Here is a 27,689-nt window from a genome sequence, read left to right as displayed (position 1 = left end):
TGGAGGTGCCTACTTCAGGTCCAGCTCCCACCTCATATTAGCAGGTGGGGAAAAACAAGAGATATTTTAAGGTTAGAATCAGTTCTCAATATGGACCATTTGCAACGAAGGAATCGATATCTCAGTATCGCTCTACACATCCCTACCACACACATGCATATGGCACCAACATTTTTGCTTAAATTCCTGAAGAAAAACATAAACGCTCCTTAAACCACATTTATTACGGTGAAGAGACAACAACAAAAGGGAGGCAATGGTCAGGTCTCAGTAGACAGTATTTTATTTTTACCCTTAAATTTTACCCCAGATAGCAGTAGGCAGGGGCAGTGAACTCACCAGGGCTATAAACATTCACCTGGCACTGCAGTGGAGATACAGACAGCTCTGGGCGATGGGCACCAGCATCCCAGTGACTGACGTGAGCAATTACTGCTGTAATTACCTGCATGTAAACAATCAGCAGCAATATGCCCTTGGCAGGCCAGAGATCATCCCACCCATCACATCAGACAAACAACAAATGGCGGAAAAAGGTGAAGCAGACACTGGCAATGACCAAAAACCAGCAGGACTGAAGACCCATAAAGCAAGGAAGAAGCCCTTCATTAATGAGGCACAGGGAAGAGCCAGGCTGGAGTTTACCAAGAAATGTGTATTTTGCACAGGAATGACGATCCTGCAAGCCGGATCACCCTCAGGGCATCGCTGTACAACATCACATTGCAACGTATGAGGTAATCGCAGTTATATGGCACAATCATCGCTGCATCATCACATTATCTTTATTAAGTTTGATTAGCGGAGCACTGCATGCTATTGTTTCGGTAAATCATGGGAGTGATGAGCACTGAAGCGGCCGTGAAGAAAGGGACAGATCAGCAGCCACCACATCTTTTAAAAGAGGAGATACTGTGGATAAACAAGGTAAAAGACGTCAAGAAATGTTCCACCAATGTCAAACTGTTATTTGACGTGCAAATTGCAAGGTGTCAAACCAGAAACCCAGTAAACCAGTGAAAACCGTTGGACACCAATGTAGTTACAGTTTGTTTCTACAGTAGGAAATATTTCACTTGCATATTTTTTTATGTTTTAATGAGAGAGGCAACCTTATATATTATCATCTTTTTATACAATTTTGTTATTTTTGGTAACACTTGATGGGGCACAAATACTTAGGAATAACTCAGTTACTACTGAAGAACAAACTATGACCAAATCATGAACAAATATAGTTGCTACTTCAGATAAAAGATGTCATTAATTCATTCATGATGAACAAACATGAGATCAGTATTTCACCTGTAATATTCATTACTAGTTCCTTCAATCATTCCTTCAGTAGTTCACAAAGATTTACAGAATTAACAAATATAGTAACAAATACAATATCTACTTGGGATGAAAGATGCTTCATGATTTATTACTAATGAACAAACATGAGATCAGCATTTAACTTGTGTATCCATTTCTTGTTCCTTCAGTCATTCCTTCTGCAGAAGGAAGTGTTTGTGGGTAATTAATACATAAGTAATAGTATAATACTGTATTATTTGTGCCCTGTTAAGTAAAGTGTTACAGTTATTTTAATTGTATCACATTGCATATTTCCACAAGCACAAATCACCGAAGCAGGAGGAATTGCATTTCCCCACATTAGTGCAGTGAAATAACTGTTCTTTAGTTGGACTCCCTGTCCTGCTTCCCGCAGGGACATACCGTGGTGTACGACATGACCCGCTAAAGCAGTGTCCCCAATCTGGTCCTTGGGGAACCTGAACAGTCCACCTGTATTGTCTGGCAGGGATCTTGGAGCAAAAACGTGCCGCGACTGTGGGTCCCCTAGGACCGGATCAGGAAACACTGTATCTGAATGTGGTTGGATAAATTCTGCCTCCTCCTCTCAATCTGCATGCCACTCTTCCTTTGCCATTTGCATCAATGTTCTCTGTCATTTTTGCCAATAAGAGGGGTTCACCTGTAGGGCTTTATATTTGTGTTTAACAATTTACCCACTGATTGAATCATTAAGTTCACTAGTGTTACACCTGAGCTTCTCAGGTGTGTAAGGAGGCCTTACTGTTTTACTGGCAGCTTCTAGCTTGAACACAGTGTCCCTAACTAATGTAATACATTTTATTAAAAAATTGTAAGATGTTATGAGATATTGCAGTTTGTGTGTAAACAATGCCATTGCTTACTGTTTTGAAATGTCTCATTTTATCACTTCACTTGTTGCTTTTATAATTGTTTTTATGGTATCAGTTTTATTGTGTACTGATACCTGAGAAACAACTGAGAAAATCTCTAACATACAAAGTTTCTGACATGCAAATCTGTCACACTGTATATTTCATAGAAAACCATCATCTTGCAACTTTTTATCCAGTACAGAGTCATCAGGGGGCTAAAGTTGATCATTGGAAATCCAGGGCACAAGGGAGGGGGGGCAGGGGACACCCTGGATGTAATGCCAGTCTGTCCTAGGGTGTGCACACATGCAGTCATACACTCTGGGCCATTTAGAAATGCTTATTTGCTAAAATGCATCTTACACTATGGAAACTTGTAACTTAATAGTTTTATGCACAAAGAAAGGGAAGCAGAAGCTACCAGTAGTAAGAAACCGCAGCTTTAAAAACCCAGTTTTTGGCAAAGTCTGGCACACAGTCGGCAGCTATCAAGACGCCGAGAAAGAAGCAGCAGTGATCTGACTGAACAGACTCAACTGGACCACAGAGCAATCGGCGCTACAGGCTACACTAACCGAGGGAGAAATGTCTCACCTGCTTATGCTCCTGCTCCTCCTGGGTCATGTCCCACCTGTGGGTATGTACACAGTTAACATCCGAGAGGGACCGTGAGAGGGTGAAGTGCTTCTGATTGCTTTGTGCTCACACTGTGTTCTGCCTGTGTCATCTTCCATGTATGACCTGCTGCCTGCCCTCTGGTTGCCTGGCGATTGGAGGGAACGTCGGCACCAGCTGTCATCTCCCCCCTGCTCCCCATTTGTATCTCAAATTTGACAGTATGACTTGGCACTTAGCCAGCTCTCCAATTTGACTCTCCCTGCCGGCCCCTGGAGGATGGGCTCCCCCTTTGAGTCTGGTCCCTCCCAAGGTTTCTTCCTTCTCGGGAGTTTTTCCTTGCCACTGTCGCCTATGGCTTACTCACTGGGGGCTTTGGGTGGGGACGCTGTAAAGCGCTTTGAGACGATGTAATGTTGTGATGCGCTATACAAAAATAAATTTGTTTGTTGTTTGTTTATCGGACAGATAGCTTCACACTGAGAATCAGACAGTAATAAGAGTGAGTATAAAATTAGATTATTCATTTTATATTATACAATAGTTAGTTCCGACCAAGAAATCTGATTGGACTTAAGGCGCCGTATGAGTGCGGTTATCAGAGTATAAGCGCACTCGGACATTTCACATCAGCTGTATCAGTCCGCTTTACAGGTGTATCTAAAAGCCGGTATATGTGCCTCATTTGGAGACTGGGCTGGACTGGTTCTTGCTCGGTGCATTTTGAAAACCTGCCAGCGTTTCCACCTGTTTCAAAAATGAACGTAGGCGGAAGTGAGAGTAAAATAAAGGTTCATATGTATTCCATTTTGTTGGATTTATTTTTACCTTTTTCGGATTTTACGTTTTTATAAGCTGCAGAGTTTGACTCGTTGCGCCCTGTCTCTACTGCCTTTATCCATTTTGTCTCCTTAAAGGCTCCCAGTCTGTGTGCACGTGAGTTTATCCTTTATTCTCGTTCGTTGTGTTGCCGCTGTCCTTTTAAATATCGCGCAATAAAAGTCTGCTAATAACTTTGATGTCTGCCTTCTGAACCCGTCGCCACTCGAGCGCCACAATATTTTATTAGACTTGCGACATGGTTCTAATTTACAATGTAAATTAAGTTATCCCGCTAATAAGTGTCTAGTTGTTTCACTGCTGGCACCGGCGATATTAGACTAAACTATATTGGTTACGGATATATCATGCATGTATATTTCTACAAACAAATGTAAATGAAATTGAGGATATTGATTATGAAATTTTATTAGTCTTTTACTCAATGCATTGGATATTTCAGCAGTTTTAGCCATGTTGGGAAACTGCAGGAACCCTACAAATGCTTGTGTGGAGAATGACCACCAATTAAGGCTACTTGTAGAAACTAAGGGCGCCCAATTACCTGCCTATCTGGAACACCTGCTGTTATGTGTTGTGTTATATAATCTCTATAATGACAGGCAACTGCATATTCGTTCAACTCTATGAATGGCCAGGTGTACAAATAATTAAGGCAATAAACTACATCCATTTGAAAACAATTCCAGAATATATTTTCAATAAAAGTTTTTTCTTGTTCCTTTACATAACACACATCAATGTAACATTTTAGACGGTGTTTAAAGTTTGTTCTTCAGTATCCTCAATCTCATTTCCATTGTTGACGATTTTTTCACACTGTACAAATAATTTTTGGCTACACTCAATACTCTGCGCAACCACGTCCGCTTTCGGTGCAGGACTGTTTAAATTAAATCATATATACATGTTGAACTAAAATGCCTGACATATGTCTTAATCAACATCTCTGTATGTCAAGGGTTGACATGCGCCTCTCTGTACACAATTTCTTCATCAGACCCTCTCAGATGTTACTCTTACAATGAGACCAATTCACTAATTGACTGCCTAACAGAATTAGAGGACTGTACAAAAACCAAAGGATGCTCGACTTATACTGTTAAATGCAAACAAGGGGGCACAAAGAGAGTCTTTTGACCTGAGGTCAGATGACCCGAGGCCGGCTGCGCGGGCGAACTGTATACAGAGCGAGGGGGGCACCTTTCATCGAAGACACAGAACTGTGCAAAAGTTAGTTGTTACTTTATCGCAGAGATACTTTCTGTTAGCCCATTTATACAGCTATAAGGTGCAATTCTGATTAAGTGTATTTCTCTGCTGTGTGGTGTGTTGCATGCAGAATCAGGGACAATGACGATATATGAAGAAAGCTGTACTGGAACCAGGGTGAACTTCTAAGACGAAACGATTGACAGCGTTATCCTGACAAGCTGCAGCACTGACCTGCGCGACTACGTCATCAGCGTGACACACGCCCCCTTCTCCTACCTCCCCAGAAGGTTTGTCACCCTCGTCCCATATAATATGGGGTGCAGCATGATCGTCCCGTGTCATAAGGGAAGGGTGGCAACCCTACTTCATAGCCTCCTGCTTCCGACACTTGCCCCCACGCTCCTTGGCTGACATGCCAATGCAGTCCCCCGCCGGCTAACAGGAAACAGGAAGTACAAGTGCAGGAGAGACCAATGAGGTCGTGGACTGGGAAGACGCCATATTGATAAGGGCCAGTTCTCCCCCCGTGAAAGGAAGGCTTCAATAGCAATGTTATTACACATCGCAGAGAGGAGAGCGGGAGACAGAAGGAGGTCTTGCAGCTGCTCTGTAATAAATAGCCACAAAATTAAAAAAAAAAAAAAAAGTGTACAAGTCGAAGAAATTGAAATGTGAGGAAAGAAAGAAATTAAGTAATGGGCTATTCATCAGTGTGCGTAGTATCAGAAAAATACTGCTAATTTTAAGGTGCATTTTGCGATAATCGTATAATGCGTTTTCAGTGTCTTGGTTTAAAAGTTACTATGTGTTACTTTGTCAAGAGAGGACAACAGATGTTTCATTGTAATGCGGTCTTTTCCACACTTTCCCGTCGGCTGTGTCACTTTTTCTTGTTCTCTGTCTCTTACTTACACTTACACGTTTTTAGTTTCTGCCCATTGTAAGCGTATAGTTGTAATTTTCCTTCTGCTGAGTATTGTAACTTGCAATAACTAATTATGTCCGCTAGATAGCAGTATTATGGCTCTAACTACGCCATCTGGCGCACTTGTTTATGCAATAGCAAACCAATATTTGCGTCATAAAAATAAAATAATAATCAAAGGAGGGGTTTACTTGAGTAATTTTACGTTAAACAGTGTGTTACATCACAGAAATAAAGCAATGAATTAGCCAAACAGCAATGAAATAAACTTTTACTAAGTCGTTGTTGTCTCAGACAATACAAAACATCACAAACAATATATACGATAGAATCGCGCAAGTTTAGAGAAAATTAAATGGAGCACACGTCTTATCACAAGAATAAACTGCGTGGACAGCTAAATGTATCACGACCCACATTTCGTAAAGGCAATATAGCCTTTTAGTTTAATGAGAAACCTTTCTCTCATTTTATTTGATTAAAGAAAACATTGTAAAGACACGACTGATATTTTCCGTGGTACGAAACGGAAAAGGGTACTGTTACTCCGTATAAACTAAGCAAAGGACCAAGTTTATACATCGAGGGGCGGGTACAAAGAGCAGGCGAACTTGCAGCGAGTCGGGGGTGTGGTAATATTGGAAACAATGGATGAAGACAAAAAAAGATAGTACCTCTAATATTTTGCAGTTTACACGAGAACAAGTGCCTGTTTCTTCCATTTTGTACGGCCATCGGACGGGAAATGCATTGTTTTGAAAGTGAATTTAAATAAAAGACTTACAGTAAGAACCACGCTTGAAAATACATTGCAATCTATAAGTTTGTTAGCTAGGCTATATGAACTCTACTGACACTGAATTTAGTCTCGGGCTGTATTTTCTAGGTAAGTAGAGTCATTTTTAGTATTGCTTATAGCAATAACGCTGTGATATTTCTGGGGATTAAAAATCGTTGTATAGTGGGGGATGGGGAAGGGAGGGAAGGGGATGAGAGCGTGCCGGGTGAATCAGGAGGAAAAGGCTGGGAGTGAGGGGATATAACGGCTAGTGGGTGTGCGGTGTCAGGCGCTAACGCACAAGGCAAGACGCAAGATTTATATTTTTCTATAACGCTGACGCATAAAAAGAGGACAAACGAAGAAGGAGTGATCTTATTCGGCCGGAACCACAAGGTATCTAACTCCTATAATGTCGGAGAGAATTAGGTTTCGTTGTTGGGCGTCAACTTTGGCAACAAAATTGCTCTGTACTCCATTAATAGATAGTGAGTCTGTCTTGGAAATCAGTGCTTTAATCGTACTAGATATGCCTTTAAACAAATAAATGCATACTCATGCAATAGTCTGTTTATAATTTCCCGAACGCGTGAGGAGTTTAAAGTTTAAAGCGCCCCTGTTTGTATAAATGTAACAGACAATTACTACGAAACTAACAATGACGTTGAGTTGATATACTACACGTCCTCAGCTACAAGATACAACATAATACACCCTTTGAAAATACAGCTAATAGATTAAAAGATTTAATAAAAGATTTCGAACAATTCTTTTACTAATTAGGGGCAATCGGCAAGTCTAACGTGAAATAGCAAGTCAGACGCACCATCAGTTCCCGTTAACGCTGCCGCCTGCTTACATTTTTGCAAGTCTTCCGTCTTATTGTCCGCTGCAGATGGCGGGCCGTATGTGATGGATGAATTCATTCTTCAGAGTAGCCTATGTGCTTTTCATACAGCCTACTTAAGCATCAGATTGAAACAATCCGGCACGAGTAAACTGCTGTACGAAAAGTTTTTTTTTTCTTGCAAAGTACGGTGAAGTTGGTTCAGTTATGTTTTGATTTTTTAATTGTATTTTTCGGAGCATGAACTCTTTAGCCCGGTTATGACACAGTTTGGCAATTATAGGAAATCCTTCTGCGAGTGAAGGCCCAACCTGCAAATTTCTGGGTGGTAGTACGACGATCGTGCCACTATTAGCAGTAAAATTACTTTCATTACTGCAGCAGGGGCGAAGGTCCGAACTGCGAATATATAATATTATAATAGCGACGCTGTTTTCTGTCCCGGTGAGTATGAGTGACCGGTTAATCCATGGGGGAGAGTGAGCTGTCATATGTTATAAGTAGCCTATACTATCATCTCTCCCAAATCCCCATATACTCTCACGTACAAGTCAACTATTTATGGTTTTGTTATGGTTTAAACGGCAGAAGTAACGTGGTTTTTTTTTTTGCCTTAAATATGTACAAAGATTCACTTTTTCTGTTCCGTTTTACGTGTAAAGATCATTCGTTTTGCTTTTTGAGTGTTTGAGGGACGGGAATCGCATGTTTGGGATTTCTGTTTGGTGATCTTGTGGTCGCTGCATGGTTGCAATTAGCGGTGGTTTCTGCAGCTTAAATGTGGTCTGTGTGGTTTTTGCTGTTGTACATCATCAGGGTGTATTCCACCGCTGCAGCAGAGTGTCGGTGCAGTTAATACAATTCAAGGTGTATATAATTTCTGTAATTGTGATTCTGTTTAATCTCTGCCCTCCAGGGATATTTCGTGAACTAATACTTTTTAAAATACACTCATGCAGGAGGGACATGTATAATCAAACTGCTAAAAAGAATGACTTTTTTTTTTCTCCTAGACAAAACTTCTCTGGATTTTTCCTGTTAAAGGTCCAGTTTAGCGTCCAGCTGCTACAAAAAGCAAACATTTTAAGGTTGAGCACAGGCATCCTTGGACCAGCCATATTTAAGATAAAGGTTTCACCTGTGAGAGGAGCACCACACACACTTCAGGAACAGCTGGAGTTTGCATCATGGCGGGTGTCCGTCCATACGGCTGTTTCACACACGCGGTGGTCCGCGGCGTCCCCGAGTCCTTTGGGCAGACGGCAGAGGGGGGTGACACCGGAAATGTTCAGACGGACCTGGCCAAGGCCCAGCGGCAGTTTGGGGTCCTGATGGGGGCGCTGAGGCAGAAGGTGGGGCTCCAGCTGATCGAGATCCCGCCGGATTCGCAGCTGCCTGAGAGCTGGCGCATGGAGGACATGGCTGTGATCCAGGGCGACACGGCCCTCATCGCCCGGCCCTGGAAGCAGCAGCGCTGCAGTGAGGTGAAGTTGGGCTTCGTTTCAGTAAGAATCAGTGAAGAGCAGCTGTGGTTCCATCTCGTGGGGGTTCATCAGGTTTCCATCACTTGTTCACGTGAGATTTGGAGTAGTTACCCAGAAATGCTACAGGGGAGCCGTACAAATCTCACCCGGAGTTTGGACCCCGGCTTTGCTGATAACTGTGTGTCTGTATGTGTGTGTGTCTTAAAAGGATGGGATATGTGGCAAGAAGCATTTCTATGTAGCTGTATTTACACAAATGGAAAATAAAGCATTAATTCACATTTTAGTTGCTATGACAACTTAGTAACAAGTTTTTTAGTCAAGTATGTGGTCATATTTAGTGTTGGGTATTTCAGGTCCAGAAGCTAGAAATCCAGACCAAGATTTTGTTTCTGCCAACCGGGTAAGTATTCTGTGAATGTGACTCCTTATGCTCAGCTGGTTGGTAGAAACAAAATCTTGGCCTGGATTTGTAGTTTCTGGACCTGCTATTCCCAACACTAGGCGTATTAAAATGATTTTATAGATTTTAGAGACTAATACTGTATGTTTGGGTGTTTGAGGATAAGGTTAGACTGTGATTACGCTTCACCTTTCCTGGAGTTTTATCTGAACACACCTGCTGTGTTTCCCCATGTCTATGTTGATGACACCTACCCCTCTGCGTCGCCCCCACCAGGCTGAGGCAGTGAGGCGCGTTCTGTCAGAGCTGAACCTTACTGTTGTGGAGATGGGGGAGGAAGAGGGGGCCACGCTGGAGGGCAGTGACGTGCTCTTCACGGGCAAGGAGTTTTTTGTGGGAATCTCCTCCCACACCAACCACAGAGGAGCTGAGTTCCTGGCGGACACCTTCAGAGTGAGTCTGTTCCTCAGGAACACTGTAGCTCACAGTAATTGATCACTCTAATCTGTGTAGAACCCTCTGCTTTCTGATGGCCCCAGGAATTATTTTCTATTTTCACTTGAAGCTCTTGCTCCTCGTTGGCAGGATTTTGCCGTCTCCACCGTCCCAGTGTGCGGGGGGGGGCGTCTGAAGAATCTGTGCTCTATGGGAGGTCCAGATACCATAATTATCGGCAACAGTGAAGGGGCCAAGAAGACACTCACGGTTTGTGTGTGTGTGTGTGTGTGTGTGAGAGAGAGAGAGAGAGAGAGAGAGAGAGATACAAGGGTGTTCCTAAGTATGAAGAGGATTGGATACATGGATTAGTCTATGAATAATTAGTGTTATTATAACACTTAATGACTACATTAATATTTATATACATCTATTAAGTTATAAATGGGGCCAGCTCATTGAGTTGGGACACTGCTAGAGATCAGAAGGTTGCTGGTTCACATCCTGTGGTTCACAGAGTGATTACACCTTTAGACCCTTTAGCGAGGCCCTTAACCCCCTGATTCCACCAGGGACCAGCTGACCTGCTCTCTAACTTGCACATCTTTTTTGAATAAAAGCTTCTGCTAAATAAATAAATGAATATAAATGTCCTCAAATCGTTGGCAGTCCCTGTCCCCCCTGTTTACCCACACCCACGGCATCCTCGTGAGCTGACGGAGTCTGTTGGGCTGCAGATGATGGAGCAGCTGACCGATCACCATTACGAGGTGCTGACTGTCCCCGAGGACGCTGCCGCCAGCTGCATCTATGCCAGGGGCCCCTCCCAGGTGGATTTCCTGCTGCACCCTCCCAGCGACGAGTGTCCCAACAGCATAACTGTGAGTCCCCCCCCCCCCCATCTGCTCCCGCACTGTTTTCACCGTCTTCTAAATGAGGAGGCCTGTGTATGTATCCCTATAAGCGTTTATTATTAGTCTTTGTCACACCATTCGTATGCAGGTATAGAGTGACACTAAATAGGGCTCCCCCAGGACTGTGGTGCGACATACAACAGCAGTGACAAGGGGAGGGTCTTCATAGGACACACAGGACAGTGAAAATAAACCTGGGGGCGGACACAGGGCTTCTTATAGATGTGCAATGTGTGTGTATGTAAACAAGCAATAAAGCGGCAGCATAATCGGACAGAATAAATATAGTGGTGAAAAAAAATGACAACAAATAAATAATATATTGGTGTGACCAGTAGGTATTTTTTTTTCTACAGCTGAAACAGAGAGAGGGGAAAATGGTCTTTTTTTATGAACTTGCATCCCTTTTGGCACTAAGTTATTATGTGATTTATCAGTTGATATTAATCACCTGTCCCTCCCCAGGCCTTCCAGAAGCTGACTGACTACACCCTCCTTCCAACGGCCTGCAGTGAGTTCTCCAAGCTGGGGGGGTCACTATCATCCTTCTGCCTGCTTATCAACCGCAAGCCACAGCTATAACTGCAAGCCAGCCTCTCCTCTTTCTCCTCCTCCTGTGTTTCCCTCCTACCCCGCCTAAAGGCATTCTGGGATACCGACAGCTGAGGTTTTGCTTTAAACTAAGGAGGTCAAAGGGTCCTGGCCTTCAGCATCCATGTGCTCTACTAACATTAGCAGTGTGTGTCATCAGTGAGCCCTGTACTGCCTGAACATTCAGTCTTTGTCTTATTGACTCATCTGTTCACTGCACTCCTGTGTTCAGTACCGTCACCTCCACCCTAATTTCCCTTTAATGTGTGACACGGGGGTGCAAGTGAGATGAAATGCAACTGAAGCCGCGTTTGCGTTAACTGTCATCCTGTTTCCTCGAACTGTGATTCTAGCTGTGATTTGTTTCATAGGAGTGTTTCGTGACTATTAGTGTAAATTAGCACTTTTCATACAACCTTATGGAGACTCGCATACAAACGGGATGGTAGTGAGACTCAAATATACAGGATACCGGGCAGAAAGCCAGCAGCTGCACACAGACTAGCTTAAATATAGATAGCTGGGTAACGTACTATTTTCCTTTCACACCTTGTATTCACGTTTCCATAACCTGTCTCATTACGGATCACGGTGTGTTTGATACTAGATGCTTTAGCAGAGGCTGGGAGATACACCACTATGCTCTCCAGTGTTTTTTACACTATATTTTGTAGTGAGTTTTTTGTATAAGTGATGTTTTCAGTTCCTATTTGATGTAGGCATTTTCAGATAAATGACATGCAATAACTGGCTTGTTTCTGTAACTTTCTTGTGTCATGAGTCAAATGAAATCATGTATGAATGAGCCATCACAGAATAAGGATCCCCCCCAAAACAACTTTGATGGAAACTGAGTCCTATAGAGGGGGTGGTATGGTGGTGCAGTGGTCAGTACTCTTGCCTCACACCTCTGGGTCCAGGGTTCGGGTCCCCACCATGGCTTCAATCGTATGGAGTTTGCATGTTCTCCCCATGTCATTGGGGGGTTTCCTCCAGGTACCTCAGTACCCCCCCCACAGTCCAGACATGCTGAGGTTAATTGGAGTTTCCAAATTGCCTGTGTGTGCCCTGTGATGGGTTGGCACCCCATCCTGGGTTGTTCCCTGTGATGGGTTGGCGCCCCATCCTGGGTTGTTCCCTGCCTTGTGCCCTGTGATGGGTTGGCACCCCATCCTGGGTTGTTCCCTGCCTTGTGCCCTGTGATGGGTTGGCACCCCATCCTGGGTTGTTCCCTGCCTTGTGCCCTGTTGTGATGGGTTGGCACCCCATCCTGGGTTGTTCCCTGCCTTGTGCCCTGTTGTGATGGGTTGGCACCCCATCCTGGGTTGTTCCCTGCCTTGTGCCCTGTGATGGGTTGGCAGTACTGTGGTCAGTACTGTCGCTTCCCACCTCTGGCACCGGTGTGTACATTTTCACCATGGCTCCATGTGTGTGGAGTTCCCTATGACATCATGGGTCCAGGTACTCTGGTCCTCCCCCACAGTCCAAAAACATGCTGAGGTTAATTGGAGATACCAAATTGTGACTACAGTTTCAGAAAATGTATGGATGGAGTTCTGTACGGTAGGGAGGCGCCATCTTTGTTACACCACTGACTTCAAACTTAACACAATGTGCAACATTCCACTAAATGCTATTGCTTTTCGTCCGACAGTGCAGAAGGAAAATATACTCTGCCTTATTAGAGCCACATCCAATCAGATGCACCGTCCTCCAGGAAAATCACAGTAATAGAAACAAAAGGTACATTTAGAACATACTGGTGTAAATTTTGTAGAAAGCAATGCCCTATGACAGATTCTAGTACTTGCAGCAGTAAAACTGTGTTCCATTTACCTCGGAGGTCGGAACTCGGAATGATGTCACACACAAGTTAAACATGTTCCAATACAGGTCAGAAAGCCATATAGCAATTGGCGAGACCAGTTTCAAAAAGCAAGATTTCTTGCTTAGCTGGACCACTTGTCAGATTTAAGGTATCTCCATTTAAATGGGCTTAAATCCCAGAAATAATCCAACTAAGCAGGAAATCCAGTTCTAGCTCCTGGTAGCAATCAGTTAACACATTACACGGTGGTTTGCACATAAAACTTGTCCACTAATAAGTTTGACAGTATTGTGCATGACAGATTTAATGAGACAATATGTGCTAACAAACAGCATAAAACCAACTTTTACTTCTGTCGATGAAGGGCTTGGCCATCTTGGACTCAGCTTGGGTTTGTGTCAATTCCTGAGTTCATGAGTGGAAATTCTGACTTGAGGGGGTGTTCTAGTCGAAATTTCCAACTCTGAATTCGAGTTGAAATGGAATGCAGGAGCAGGAATGAAATATGAAACCACAGCACAAAAACACTACAAATCTCGATGGTCCTGAACTTTGAAAAAGCTGATTTTCGTTTTGGTCAACCCTATTTCAGAGGTGCTTGTTTTTGGTCATCCAATTTTAATTATGCAACTCAAAACAAAAATGCTTCCCTTTTCTCTAACAGTTAATACAAACCGCAAAAACATATCTGTGGACAGGTCAATTTTATTTGAACTTATTACAAAGCAAAGTATTTAACGGTTGGATTTGGCCACTCTCTCCAACTCGTCCTTCTTCTTGATAGCATAGGAGTTGGACGATCCCTGGGAATAAGAAGATTGTAGTTAAGCATCAGGCGAGTGCCCTTCAGTCAGCAGAATCGACAGCCCCCCCACCCTACCTTGGCTGCATTGATGAGCTCATCAGCGAGGCACTCAGCAATGGTCTTAATGTTCCTGAAGGCTGCTTCCCTTGCTCCTGTGCACAGCAGCCAGATTGCCTACAACACACAAGTGCACTCGTGTTAGAGAACAGCAGACCTGCAGTCCAGGATTCCTACGATATGGATCACTCAGCAGTGACTGGTGGCTTGTTGCCATGGAGAGCGGGCAGCCATTTTGGAATGCCTCCATGGGTATTGTTCTCATGGCGACTTAAGTTGAAACCATGGAAACAAATTCTAAAGGAAAAATGGGACGTTGTGAGGATTCTGTGTCTGAGCTGGTGACTGACTGGACCACGTGAGGTTGCAGCCAATGAATAGGCAGAGAAGTTTGCTCTGCGAGGACTCTAGCACACCAGGACAATGAAGAGGTGTCAGGATGTGACTCTAGTCTCGCCCACCAAGAACATCTCATCTGCATCTAAGAACATTGAGAATCATGCAGCACGCTGATGGAGGTGCCCACACAGTGCTGAACTGTGCTTCAGGTCTGAGTGTAGCTGCGGTCAGTCTCCCCCAGCAAGGCGGAGCGGAAGCAGACCTGGTTGACCCTGCGCAGGGGCGACACATCCACAGCCTGCCTCCTGACGGTGCCGGCACGGCCGATGCGAGTGGAGTCCTCACGGGGGCCACTGTTGATGATTGCATTCACCAGCACCTGGAGTGGGTTCTGCAGGGAAACAGGGCTCAGACTGAACACAGGACACCCACACACCAGACAAAGATTCAGCTGAACCATCTAAATTCTCCTGAGAGTCAGCAATTCTCTCCGCTAACTCAAAGGATGATCTGTGGCATGATACTCAAATCATTGCACTAAACTCCTACAATAAATCAGCTCATTCCGTTGGCAATTCAAGCCAACTGCATACCGCTGATCTAGAACAGCTGGACAATGACTATACCATGGAATTATACTTTAAAACCATAACTAACTGAGCCAACCTTCACAGGAGTCTGACACGAACTGAAAGATATGGATGGCGCTCCCAGGTCTAACTGCATCTACAACTAAACTCATGTAGTAGAACTCAAGGTATGGCACTTAAAATCATCCTATTAGACGACAAAGGAGATCACAGGACCAGAAGAGGACAAAATGAGCCTGACAGGAGGAAAAGGTATATAAATGCAGATGTGATAAATGTTTGATTATTGTTCCCATACAGGTCAATAATAGCAGGGAACACAAAACGCTGATCTGTTCTATTCCAACCACTATTCTGTTAATCAGACCAATTACTGATGCTAGTATAGCCAAGGGCTTCACCAGCTGAGTAGTAACTGTTCAGAGAAACTGAGAGAAGGTGAATTATTGCAGCAGTGCAGAAGAAACAGGGTGCATGGGACCCACAATGTCAGAGACTAGGCACAAATGTTGGGTCCAATTACCTCTCCAGTGAGGAGGTGGATGATTTCAAAGGCATGCTTGACAATGCGCACAGTCATCAGCTTCTTGCCGTTGTTGCGGCCATGCATCATCATGGAGTTGGTGAGGCGCTCAACAATGGGGCATTGAGCCTTGCGGAACCGCTTGGCAGCATATCGCCCCCCAGAGTGTGGGAGGTACTTAGCGTACTTCTCCTTCACAGCAATGTAATCCTGGTGAAAGAAATGGGGATTCAGTGGAAGACAATACAAAAAAAACCCATGCTAATCAGCAACTGATTATGATATTGTATCTAAGCAGGTGATTGGCTGTAGCATGTCAGGCAGCAGCCAATGAATAAGCAGAGAAATTTGTTCTGCGAGGACTCTAGCACATCAGGACAATAATTGGGTGTCAGGATGTGACTCTAGTCTCGCTCATACAGTGGTTGCAGTTGTCCATGGACTACAGCCTAACATATGCTATGGGCCTTCAAAATCTTCATTTCGAAAGGGTCAAATTTCTCCCCACACAAACACTAACAAAGGCAACACACAATTTCTCTTAAAATGTCTCTCCTAGTTTAGGATTTCACTAAAATTTTATACTTCTAACATTAAAACTATGGTGCAATTTTAAAATGCTTACAATATTGTTACACAAAAATGCACTTTTTACTGTACTTTGCTAGTAACTGCAAATTCACATTTTCCAAGAGGAGTTCAGGTTAAGCCCCTGGGAGACCAGTAGGGAATTCCAAGAATAAAAATGCATTTAAACTGATGATAAATTCAAAATAGTCATTTATGATTTAGCTGGCCACTGAGAAGGTCCACAATGCAGGGTTACATCTGAATTTAACATCTGAGTCATATCACCTGCAGGGAGATGTCATTGATCTGGACATCGTCAGTGCTCCACTTCCCAAAGAGCTTGATCTCTGGGGTTTCAGCAACGGCTGGGGCAGTCTCCCACTCAGTCATCCTGGGGGGGGATTCATAGCAAAACCAGACGTTATATACCAACTCAACCTTAAGGGGTATCCAGGTGTATGACATTACATCATAGCTAATTATGTTAAGCAACCTTTAGAGAAATGAAAACTTTTGTGATTTAGTGTGCTAGACAAATCTAAAAAACAGGTCAAGCTGTTCAGATAACTTCAAAATGCATTTTGGCAACACAATCCTTTACTACTTCGAGCCGATCTGTAAAAATGGATGTCAGCTGCCTTTGGGGTGATGAAGTTCTTTTACTCATTAAACTATTACACTTTACTCAGTAAAGTACATGAAAAAGCCTCACACCTACAGGATTGGCATTTTAGGATTTACCAAGAGTTTAAGACTATGTATGTGCGCGCTGCGACGGATTGGCGGTCTGTCCAGGTTGTACTACATCTATGCTGCTTGGGATGGACTACTGCAACACCGGGGCTAGATAGAATTCTGCTGTAATTTGATTTATTTGTTCCTGCCGGATCGTAGGATTTGCCACGCAAAAAATCAAGGATTTGTGGAGTCGTTAGCCTAAAATGAAGATCACCTTAGGCCTGGATTAGCTTAGCTCGTCTGTCAATTAACTAGCAAACTTCCTGAGCACGTAGCTTCTTCGAATACGGTTATTTACTTAAAATGTCAGCTAACTAACGACGATCTGTGAAAACTAAATACGCTAGACACCGCCGCAACTGTACAAAGGAGAATAAAACCCCGACACTTACATGGCGACTCACATGCGGTACCGAGTTCAAAAGCCACGCGACGTAAAACCATCGTTTCGTAGCATTAAAACGGAATTTAAAGTAAAACGAGGTCAACTTCCTTTTAAGGCCAATATATGAAATGTACCAATACAACTCATATTTATAACTTTACGTTGTTGCTGAAATTTCGGCCATTATTTCACAAATTTCTGGCACTCACTTGCACAAGGAGCTCCGCTCCACACTTCTCGGCGACGGAAAAGGGCCTCAACGCGGCGCTTCGTCCGGATATCCACCCCGTCGGAAACGCTGCAATGACTTCCGCTCTCACTGCTTATAGGATTTGTAGTTTTTTTCTGTTAAAACGGACTACCCTTTGCTTTCTTCCTGTACCTGCCAAGGTATCGAGGTATTTCCTTTGTCACAAAAACTGAGTAACTGAGTCATCTACGTATAAAAATATGCACATAAAATATGTTTTATACCAAAATAATACTTATTATGGAAACTCAAACACTTCAAGATCAAACATGACATTCAAAATGATACAGACTGTGAACGTATAATCTGTTTTTGCCCCAAAATCCTTCTTGGGATAAGTCACTGGAAGATAAATAGATGGGCAAACTGTATATACTTGTTTACTGACAAAAGTGGAAGTTGATCTCGTACAAATGGTTGCCTAGGGTTACCACATAATCCATGTTAGTAAGGACACTGCAAGCTACTTCAGGTTTTAGAAATTGCTGTAAAACTGAAACACTCCTGTGCTTGGCCAAATAGTTCAGTTCTTCTTGCGTATTGACTAGTTTGTTTCCTCAACCGAAAGACTCATCCAGCTGTTCCACATTAACATTAGTGACACGTGCATGATTGTAGGAGACTGACCAATCAGCACACAGCAAGAACTCTGTGCTTAAGTGAAATCCAGGTTATTTTGATTGAAATGGTACTTTACAAATTCTGTCCTAGCTCAAAGTCTTCTTCTTGATATGGATTATGTGGTCACCCTAGATGCTGCAATCATTATTGACTATGCAGCTCGTCTGAACAGCATGTCGTCATAAATTTTTTTGATTGGCTAAAGACACAGCACATATTTTGGGTGTCTATTTCATTGGCTAAAAGGACACACTATAATCTCTATAATTATAATCACTCTCTAATACCCATTACAGATATTGAAACACATTTCAATTGTTACTTCCCATGTCCTGTTTTTAGAGCAGGAATTCCACCAAGCCAGGCAGGGTCTGCAACAGGAGCTTCAGGCGTGCACTGAAGTCAAAGACATTTCAAGAAATGTTTATTTAATGCATATTTTATTTAACCTTAATAAAAACTCTTGGTACCAACTTCTTTTTAAGCTGTCCACACACAAAATATTACTGCAGACTAAATTTTTGTATTTATTTTTTTTAACTTGGGTGGCTTAAGTATACAAGTACAGACTACTTCTTACAATACATTTTGAAAGTATTATTTTATGTAAAAACTAAATGGGTAACATATGGGGTCACAATTAAGAGAATTAGCTTTAACATCATAGAGTAAATGGTCAATTATCAAAGCTTCCAACACACTGGAGATGACACTGTGATGCAGGATTATATTTTTCCTATCAAACAGACCAAAACAAACCTTTGGAATGGTGCCACTATATGCAGGATTTTTGATCAACAACTGGGTATCCAGAAATTTTACAGGACTGATGTGGCAGCCCTACTTGTACAGTCATTGGTCAAAATCTGGAATATTCAGATCCAGCCACTACGCAGAGATGCAGAGAGGACACAAGTTCTATATGTGTAGATCTGACTTTCAAGGCAAATCCATGGCAATCTCAACCAACATGTCCATCACAGCAAATTTCAAAATCATGTCATTATATCAGGTTTGGGCAATCCTTCATTCTTCAGCAAAGTTATGACCGTTTTTCAAAGATAGACATGGAGGGGCTGTAACAACTTCAGGATTCGATTTCTTGATAGTGACTGAAAGAAGCCATTCTTGAAATGGGATCTTTTCTACTGGAGGGAAGCAGAAGCTACAAGTACGTTGGAACCCTCGGTGGCGAGCTGGAGACGGATGGAGTCGGTCCTTGGAACTTTTGCACTGTCTGTGCTAATATACCAGACTGTAATGGTTGATACAAGGATGATTTGCATGATGGATGTATAAAATCTGATAAAAAGCATCTTGATGAACCTAAACATCCCTCCTGTACAAGAGCTGATACTGAAACATGTAATCCAAATGCCTTGTGTTTAAAACGTTGTTACCACTGTAATTTGTGTTTACAAATTTAGAAAGACCAGATGTAAAAATGAGAGGAATTGTTAGTTGCCCTTTACACAAAGTGTAATAGATGCTTGTATATAAACAGCCAGGCGTAGTCCTGCACAGACATGATATTACCATTTTATTGGCTTTATATTAGACAAAGTTAACATTCCCATAACATATTGAATCACATGTACAATCAAAGGTTTACTTCGGAGTAAAAACTGTAAAGCACATTGGTAAGTGAAGTCTTCTTTCAACTTAATTTCAGAACAAATTAAGACCGAGTCCAACAGAGTTGAGGGAAGAAAGTTTGTCATTTCCCTCAGAAAATAAGTAACCAGTTGTCACAAGAAAAAGTACATGATACATTTGTTCTCAGTTCCTATAGACCCAGAACTTTTTTTGCTGAAAATCTGTTGTCAAAAATCCCTTCTCAAAGTGAAAAAACCTGGAAATAGTCCTTTTTTTAAAATACTTCTATAATACTGGAGAAGACAGTAATAGTGATACAAAAATACTATCCAATTATCCTTTATATCAAACTACAGTTCAGTAAAGTTCAGAACATTTATCAAATCTATGTGCAACAGTTGCCAAACTTATTCAAGTTATTTTCTTAAAACTGACGCTCTGTTTAATACAAGGATCTGCATCACCCTTCAAAATGAAATTTTACACAGTATCACCAATAACAATACAACTACAACTAAAATAATGCTTCTGGAAAACCGCTCCTTTTACACAAACCCACTGAAATATACGACCGTTTGCCTGAGATTGCTAATGAACGTCAAGGGAGGTATTTTACAGATGCTGCACGTCGATGGGAAAGATGCAAAATGCAAGACTGTCTCACGGTTCCCCCTCCGGGGGACCTCTGGGCCACCCCCCCCCCCATATTCCCAAACCCCCCCACCCTTAGCACCTTCACTGGAGGCAGTGTGTCATAGCACTTTGGTTTTGAAATGTCAAAAAACTGTGAAAATGCAAAGCAGGACATTAAGGCTTTTTTTTTTATATGACAGGGACCAAAAAAACCTTCATGAGACCATCTCATCCTATTGGCATGGATTGAAAATTATTAGGGTCTCACTTGGGACATTTCTTTAAGATTTAAATCATAAAGGGCATTGAAAGAGTGCAAAAATGATCAAATGAATAAAGTGGTGCGACTGGGCAGTATGTGTTTGTTTGTATGCTTCTGTTCATATGTATGGTCATGTGAGGATACGGATCAAACACGCAAGGCTCTATGCGAGCCATTTATCTATACACCTGCTGTACACAGTGTAGTTTGAGTGCCACTTGGTGTGCAGGACATCAGGGACCACACAAGTGACCAAGTCGCCTCGAGCGTCCAACGTCTTCAGCCCGAACGAGTCCCTTAAATACACCTGAAAGAGAGAGAGAGAGAGCAAGCAAGAGAGAGTAAGAGAGAGAGAGCGAGCGAGAGAGTGAAAGCGAGAGAACGAACATGAACACAGTACTCCAATATCAATGACAATGAAGCTTTCAAAAACAAACAGAACTTACATCCTGGTGCTTCATGTCAACAACCGTTTCATTGTCGTCGTAAAATTCAAACAAACTGTGAGAGACAGAGGAGGCAGCATTGAAATCTGTACACAATCTGTAATTCTTCACTTTCAATTGAATATTCATCAATAAAGTATTTTTTATCTACCCGTCCATCCATCCATCCATCCATTAAATGAATTTCAACTGAATGATCTTTATTGCTCAGCAGGTCAAAAGGCTAGATAGAGATTATTTTAAACCTGCACTATGAAATAAGTTGGGCAGACACAACTAACCTTTTTAAGGCCAAAGCAAAAGCATGTAATGAGTACAGGAAACAGCCAAAACAGCCCACCTGGACTGCCAGGGTGTGATGACTCCATCGTCCGGGCCCCCGATCAGTATCAGCTTCTTAATGCGCAGGAAGTTGTTCTTCCACACTGAGATAAAGGACATTGAAGAATTACCCTGACCAATCAGATGCCAGTACCAAAACATCAAAGGTTACTACACTCTGATTCAATGCCCACTACAATATACTCAGGAAGAATTGATTTTGATTGCTTAATTTGATTTAAATGTAGAGTGCAATAACTCCAATATTTATTAACAACATTAAATAAATACATCGTGACTGTCAAATAAAAAGAACAATGTACAAGAAAAAGACTTCAAATGGAGCAGTCTACCTCATAAGATGAGTATAGTAAATAGATTGATAAATAAAAACCTGTTGTGTTGGGGTTTGGTCTCTCACTGTTTAGAACAGCCAGGTAATCGCTACTGTTGATATACATGTCTTTGTGATGCGGGTCTATGAGAAAAACAGACACAAAATGTCTATATATACACACACCATACAGAACAGTTACAATCAATCATTCTCATTTTTAAAAGGAAGCTGCCTCCTTTTCTGAAGATTTACCATTCCAGTAGTTGCAGATAGAAACTCGTTGTCCCACTGATGTATAACACAGGTGATACAGGTTGGATTTCACAAACTGTGGGAAGAGGTACTTCAAGTAATCCGTGTCTAGAAGAGCAACCAATAGAGGTTTAGTCATGTCAAGTTTACTTATAATGCGCATTAAACAATAACAATTGTTAATCCAAATTGCTGTACTAAGAAGTGATTTAAAACCAGCAAAACGTACTAAAACGTACAACTGCCTCAACTGCTATTTAACAAAGAGAGTTTAAGGTATGATTGAAGAGTCATAATGCATAATAGGGCAAATTTAAATTAAAAATTTAGACAGTAATGAAGACAGATCAACAACGACAGAAACTAAAAACAGCTAAAACTACGAAAACATTAAAAAACAAAAAACAGACCCAAACACTAAGGAGTATAAAGCTTTAACGTAAAACCCTGTTTCCAAAAAAGTTGAGAAATTTAATTGCTTTATGACAAATATGAACTCAATATGAAATTGATGTCAGCAACACTTCAAAAAAAGGTTGGGTCAGGGCTTGTTTTCCACTGTGCTGCATCACCTCTTCTTTTAGCGACACTCTGTAAACGTTCGGGGGCTGAGGAGGCCAGTTACTGGCATTTTGAAAGTGAAATATTGTTCCATTCTTGCCTGATACAGGATTTCAGCTGCTCAGCAGTTCGGGGTCTCCTTTGGCGTACTTTTTGTTTCATGTGTGAAATGTTTTCAATGCATGACAGGTCTGGACTGCAGGCAGGCCAGTCTAGCATCCGGACTCTTCTACTACGGAGCCATGCTATTGTATTACACGCAGAATGTAGTTTGGTTTTGTCTTGCTGAAATACACAAGGCCTCCTCTGAATAAGATGTTGGCTGGATGGCAGCATTTGTTGCTCCAAAACCAGTACATATCGTTCAGCATTAATGGTGCCTTCCCAGATGTGCAGGCTACCCAAGCCATGGGCAGTAATGCACCCCCTCCCGTACCATCACGGATTCTGGCTTTTGAACTGTCTGCTGATAACAAGCTGGATGGTCCCTCTCCTCTTTAGCCAGGACAACACAGCGAGCATGATTCCCAAAAAGAATCTGAAATTTTGATTCCTCAGACCACAGGACAGTTTTCCATCTTAAATGAGCTCAGGCCCAGAGAAGTCGGTATGACAGAGTCTTTGTATTATTTGTGGATGCAGCAACAAACTGTGCACACACAGTGGCCTTTGGAAGTGCCCCTGAGCCCATGCAGTGATTTCCACTATACAATCATGTCTGTTTTTAATGCAGTGCCACCTGAGGACCTGAAGATCACAGTGTTCAGCCCTGTCCCAGGCTTACAGATTTCTCTGAATTCCCTGAGTCTTTTAATGATATTACATACCGTAGATGATGAAATTCCCAATTCATTGCAATATCACTTTGACTGAAATTATTCTTAAATTATGGCACTATTTGCCCACACAGTCTTTCCCAAGGTGGGGAACCTCTCCTCATGTTCACTGCTCAGAGACTCCGCCTCTCTGGGAGGCTCATTTCATACCCTTACAGCCCCTTTATATCTTACTGACCTGTTTCCAATTAACCTAATTAGTTGTAAGATATTCAACCAGGTGTTTTATTTTAGAATTACACAATTTTATTGTTGCCCCGTCCCAACATTTTTGAAACGTGTTGTTGCCATCAATTCAAATTGAGCATATATTTCTCATAAGACAATAACATTTCTCATTGTTCAACATCTGATATGTTGTCTTTGTTCCATTTATGATTAAATACGGGTTTATTTGATTTACAAATTATTGCATTGTGGTTCATTTACATTTTACACACCATCCCAGAATTTTTGGACACAGGGTGGCAAGCTATTCTGCAATCTTGCGCCAACAACAGAACATACGTGATCACCTTTGCTTTTTAGATTGGTCCGTGCGACTGACACACAAACACAAACTAGCCTAACCAGTAAGGAACCTTATTATAGAGAGAAAAAGAGCAGACAGCAGGTATATTTTCAGCCTGAAATTTCTTGCTCTTAGGTTTGAATGCTAGAACTCTGACTTTAATGTTGTAGATTTACCGAAATTCAGTAGAAGCGATGGCATTTTGTAATTAAGACAAGGAATATAGTTGCCTATAATTATAACCAGCAGGTCAGTGATGGAGCAGAGACTGAAGACAGAGGATCATCATTCACGATATGCTGTTTGAAATTATGGCCAAAGGAACACTGACCTCCATATTGTCCGGCCTGTGGAGCAGAGAGGGAGATGAATGAGTGAACGTTGTGGTCCGGTAGCGTGGACAGAATCCCTCTGCACACCAGTCCACCTAAGATTTTATTTTATTTATTTAAAAAAAAACAAAAAAAAAGAAAATCTTTGTTAAATCCTTATTATCATCATAAAAAATGAATAGCTCTCAAATACAGGGTTCATTTCAGGGACTGCACTGAATCACACTGAATATACAGAATAGAAGCCTCAAATTCCAGTCACCTGATGAATAACATACTAGAGCACATCATATGACTGATCCGTCACACCTTAGCATTCATTATTGATGTAGAACCATTTAAAAAATGCCTCCATTACAACTTTGCATTTTAAATACTTTGCAAAGACGGGAAAAAGCGGAGCCGCGGAGACCTTGGGAGTAGCAGATGAAGTGGACTCCATCAGCAGCGTTCTGCATGATGGGGTAGATGGCCTGTCTGAAGCCTTCTACCTGCTTCCACAGAGGCTGCAGGCTGGCGCTCCGGTCAAACAGGTCGATCACGGACACATTGGTACCTGGGTGAGACTGGGAGCAGCCGTATGGTCAATGCAGTACTCAGAACAGAGGCCGAAATACTTCAACCATGGTTAATAGTGTGGCACTATGCATAGGAGTAGCCACTTACACAACAACTATTTAAAAACCACGCCCACAATAACTAAGTGCTGCCTGAAGCTGTATCTCTGCATCCATCTCTCCTATAAATACTTGATGATGCCGCAATAAAGTGAATATTACTAAAAACCGTTAGGAGTGTTTGAAGTGACCATAGTAGTTTATCAAAGGTTACCTGTCATTTGCACATGGTCTTCGTTTTTTTTTTTTAGGGAAGAATAAGACAAAAACTTCCTTAAAGGCGATAGACGTCAACACTGCATTTGCAAATTTGGTCATTAGCCACAGGCCAAAAAATCACACAGAAATTAACCAGAGCACTCTGGACTTCTCCGTGACACACAAAGGAATTCAGATTTCGCCCGCCATTTCCTCCTCCTCATCCTAACCTTGGCACAGACTCTCAGAGCACTTGTCCTATTTATTTTGAGATGTGCACTTAAGAAAAGGAAACGTAACCAATCATGAATCCCTGTCACTGGCCTGAGCGCACATGGAAAGGCAGACATCAGTCAGAATTGATGATGCTTAAACATTAGAACCACGAGCCTGCAGTCAGAAATTAACGAGAAAAAAAAAAAAAAAAAAAAAAAAGAAATTAACGAGCCTGCAGTCAGAAAGGTTTTTACTCATATCTGAATAACCTCGTTTGCATATTTGGAGAAGAACATCGCAAGCCGATTACACCTCATCACACACCCTTAAGAAATAAGTTTTCAAGAACAGCTACTGCTGATACTTCAGTCACGACTGTGTTTAAGCACAGTCTTCCAATCTCAGCCTTGAGCCATAAAGGTCCCCACAACTACCAACGACTGATATGACACATGACACCATTTTCCACTTCAGACGCAGTAGAAGTATGCCAATATGTCACGCTCAACGAAATTTGCTTTCCAGGAACCACCTTTCTATATTACAGACGCTTAAGTAGCCTAACGAGAAAAGTAGGCTTCTTGGCCTTCTAGTCACAAGACTTGCTCCTTATCTATTATGCTACTGGATGCTAAGTTTAACAAATCGGGAAATCCAAATTATATTGTATTTAGTACCCTTTAACTATTCGATGAATGTGGCCACGATGCACCCAGTTCATTTTTTTTAACTAAACTCTATTAAAAGAGGGCTTTTAGAGAACTTGTGGTTTTAATTTCAATAAATATCTCGGACTAACTTTGAACGGAAACTTCATCCAGAAATGATTATCACTAGGTACTTATGATTATTAATAATCTACGTTCAATGTTTCCTCTTTATACTCATGAGCAGGTGTTATGCCGAAAAAGGCATCCCTGCCGTAGAATGCATGCCTGTCTCTAAATGATCTGAAACGAGTTGAGCTACTTTGTCGAGTAAGGCTACCGTAGTGCTAATCAATAGCCCCCAAAAACCCGTAAAATTCTAACCCTAACCCCCAAAAACCCCCAAAAACCTCTAAAACCCTAACCCCCAAAACCCCCCTAAAACCCTAATCCCAACCCCTAAAAAAACCCTGTCCCCCAAAAAACCCTTAAAAGTTCAACTCGTCGGAACACCGGCATGCATTCTAAGGCAGGGATGCCTTTTTCGGCATAACACCTGCAAGCACAGTCTTAACAGTTACGCAATCATGTACTTCACTAGACATTGTACTGCGTGTAACTGTGTATGCGACAAATAAAACTTTAATTTAACGATCGCAGTTATTGGAAATGTGTTTTTCGCTTCGACGAGGTTCGAAGCGGACCCCAACCTCCCGCACGTAATGATCATTATAGTGCGGCTTACATTACAATTTAATGCCGAAAAAGTGCCAGGGCTTTAATCCTTGCGCATTAAACTGCGTAAATTAGGTTATAAGACCTAAGATCAAGGGGAGATTACTTAAATAGCACCATGGAAAGCCTTTGGTAGTGTAACTATATAAAGACCGACTATGATACCGGGAGGAAATTCTAGATCTTAAAGGCATCACTTTCAATAGCGCCCAATGTGGGATGAAATATATCTTGCAATTCTACATTTAATCTAACAAATCTTGCAATCGGTTCTTATGATACACCCCTGTCAAAACCTTGAATAAACAGCCATTTGGCAGTCTCCGTTAAACCTGAGCGCGTTATCGGAGTCGAGTAAACAAAAGCACATGACCCACTATTGCAGCGGCGGTAATTTGCCGTATAAACACTAAAAATACAGATAACAGTCATACCACTTCGATTTTGATACATTTTTTTAACGTATACATGTAGCCAGCTTGATTAGAAAATACCTATAAAACCGGTGTTTAGGAAAATGTTTGCTACATTCATTTGAAAGCCCTGCTTTTGAATGCGACACATTTAGACGCACAGTAGGAGGGCAAAGTTGTAAAATCTAGTTTCCATCACAGCTAAATTTTACTCCATTGTCGTTGTTAAGTAAAATTCCAGTACGACTTACAAGGTTCCCATATTGCGACTTACAAGGTTGATGAATCGCAGCAGGTTTTCAAAGTCGCTGGAGCTGTCGAAAAGCCCGTGGACGACGATCACCGGCTTGTACCCGAGCACCGCCACCGCCATGCAGGCGCCGACAAGCGGCAAGAGCATCCTGGCGGCCGCAGCAACGCCGCTGCTTGAACACGATCCCGGCATCATGGCTCGCTTAGTCAGCCGCCACACATGTAGAGAATTACTACTGCAAAGATTTAACCATTTGTGATCAATAATAACAATCGCTGCGCACTCTACAAATAAGTACACTTCAGGCTTGTATATGGCGAATAAATCCAAGATGCGTAGTGCGCTTTCCTCCAAGCCTGAAATTATCGCCGCACATGGGACTCCTTGTAGATTAACTTTACATTCCGTCGACCCAAACTGTCCACTTTACATGACCACATATATTGTGTCATTTTCAATACTGTTTGTTCCGGTGACTGGGGGAAAAAACTTAGTATGACGTCATTTCCTGTCTTAATTGCTGCTCTCTGCCTTGGAGGTGACATGAGATTTTGTATTATTGTAAAGAAAATGTA

At 42.1% G+C, this 27,689-nt stretch overlaps 3 protein-coding genes, 1 long non-coding RNA gene and 2 other non-coding genes across 9 annotated transcripts; 1 reads left to right on the top strand and 5 right to left on the bottom strand.

Annotated features, from left to right (window-relative positions):
- Positions 1 to 222: 222 nt before the first annotated feature.
- On the bottom strand, positions 223 to 5,338 carry LOC111842838 (uncharacterized). The gene is made up of 3 exons (XR_002838004.2): positions 5,142 to 5,338; positions 2,790 to 2,826; positions 223 to 2,486 (listed from the first exon to the last, which is right to left on the bottom strand). It is a non-coding gene; the product is annotated as an uncharacterized lncRNA (long non-coding RNA).
- Positions 5,339 to 6,388: 1,050 nt separating this feature from the next.
- ddah2 (DDAH family member 2, ADMA-independent) lies at positions 6,389 to 11,989 on the top strand. Of its 4 annotated transcripts, none has more exons than XM_023809875.2 (6): positions 6,389 to 6,676; positions 8,429 to 8,899; positions 9,579 to 9,755; positions 9,888 to 10,007; positions 10,475 to 10,618; positions 11,117 to 11,989. In XM_023809875.2, exons 2-6 carry the CDS (start codon positions 8,603 to 8,605, stop codon positions 11,231 to 11,233), a joined length of 855 nt encoding a protein of 284 aa, XP_023665643.1. In that variant the 5' UTR covers positions 6,389 to 6,676; positions 8,429 to 8,602; the 3' UTR covers positions 11,234 to 11,989. The 4 variants fall into 4 exon arrangements, with proteins under 4 accessions (XP_023665643.1, XP_023665642.1, XP_023665645.1 ...); XM_023809874.2 differs by lacking the exon at positions 6,389 to 6,676 and adding an exon at positions 6,774 to 6,964; XM_023809877.2 differs by lacking the exon at positions 6,389 to 6,676 and adding an exon at positions 7,073 to 7,859.
- Positions 11,990 to 13,757: 1,768 nt separating this feature from the next.
- On the bottom strand, positions 13,758 to 17,404 carry rps5 (ribosomal protein S5). Its single transcript, XM_023809662.1, has 6 exons — positions 17,287 to 17,404; positions 16,240 to 16,345; positions 15,385 to 15,594; positions 14,534 to 14,662; positions 13,951 to 14,049; positions 13,758 to 13,873 (listed from the first exon to the last, which is right to left on the bottom strand). The coding sequence occupies exons 2-6, from the start codon at positions 16,342 to 16,344 to the stop codon at positions 13,805 to 13,807; spliced, it is 612 nt and encodes a 203-aa protein (XP_023665430.1). The 5' UTR covers position 16,345; positions 17,287 to 17,404; the 3' UTR covers positions 13,758 to 13,804.
- LOC111842845 (small nucleolar RNA SNORA3/SNORA45 family) lies at positions 14,258 to 14,390 on the bottom strand. The gene has a single exon (XR_002838007.1). It is a non-coding gene; the product is annotated as a small nucleolar RNA SNORA3/SNORA45 family (small nucleolar RNA).
- On the bottom strand, positions 15,667 to 15,799 carry LOC111842844 (small nucleolar RNA SNORA3/SNORA45 family). The gene has a single exon (XR_002838006.1). It is a non-coding gene; the product is annotated as a small nucleolar RNA SNORA3/SNORA45 family (small nucleolar RNA).
- A 2,067-nt stretch (positions 17,405 to 19,471) lies between the features above and the next one.
- Positions 19,472 to 27,609, bottom strand: ppt2b (palmitoyl-protein thioesterase 2b). The gene is made up of 8 exons (XM_023809878.2): positions 27,136 to 27,609; positions 24,448 to 24,601; positions 24,035 to 24,130; positions 21,796 to 21,903; positions 21,601 to 21,684; positions 21,226 to 21,310; positions 20,886 to 20,940; positions 19,472 to 20,746 (listed from the first exon to the last, which is right to left on the bottom strand). Exons 1-8 carry the CDS (start codon positions 27,307 to 27,309, stop codon positions 20,603 to 20,605), a joined length of 900 nt encoding a protein of 299 aa, XP_023665646.1. The 5' UTR covers positions 27,310 to 27,609; the 3' UTR covers positions 19,472 to 20,602.
- Between the last annotated feature and the right edge of the window lie 80 nt (positions 27,610 to 27,689).

Source organism: Paramormyrops kingsleyae, chromosome 23 (assembly GCF_048594095.1).
Source record: "Paramormyrops kingsleyae isolate MSU_618 chromosome 23, PKINGS_0.4, whole genome shotgun sequence".
Classification (NCBI taxonomy): Eukaryota; Metazoa; Chordata; class Actinopteri; order Osteoglossiformes; family Mormyridae; genus Paramormyrops; species Paramormyrops kingsleyae.
This window is presented reverse-complemented; position numbering and strand designations above follow the sequence as displayed.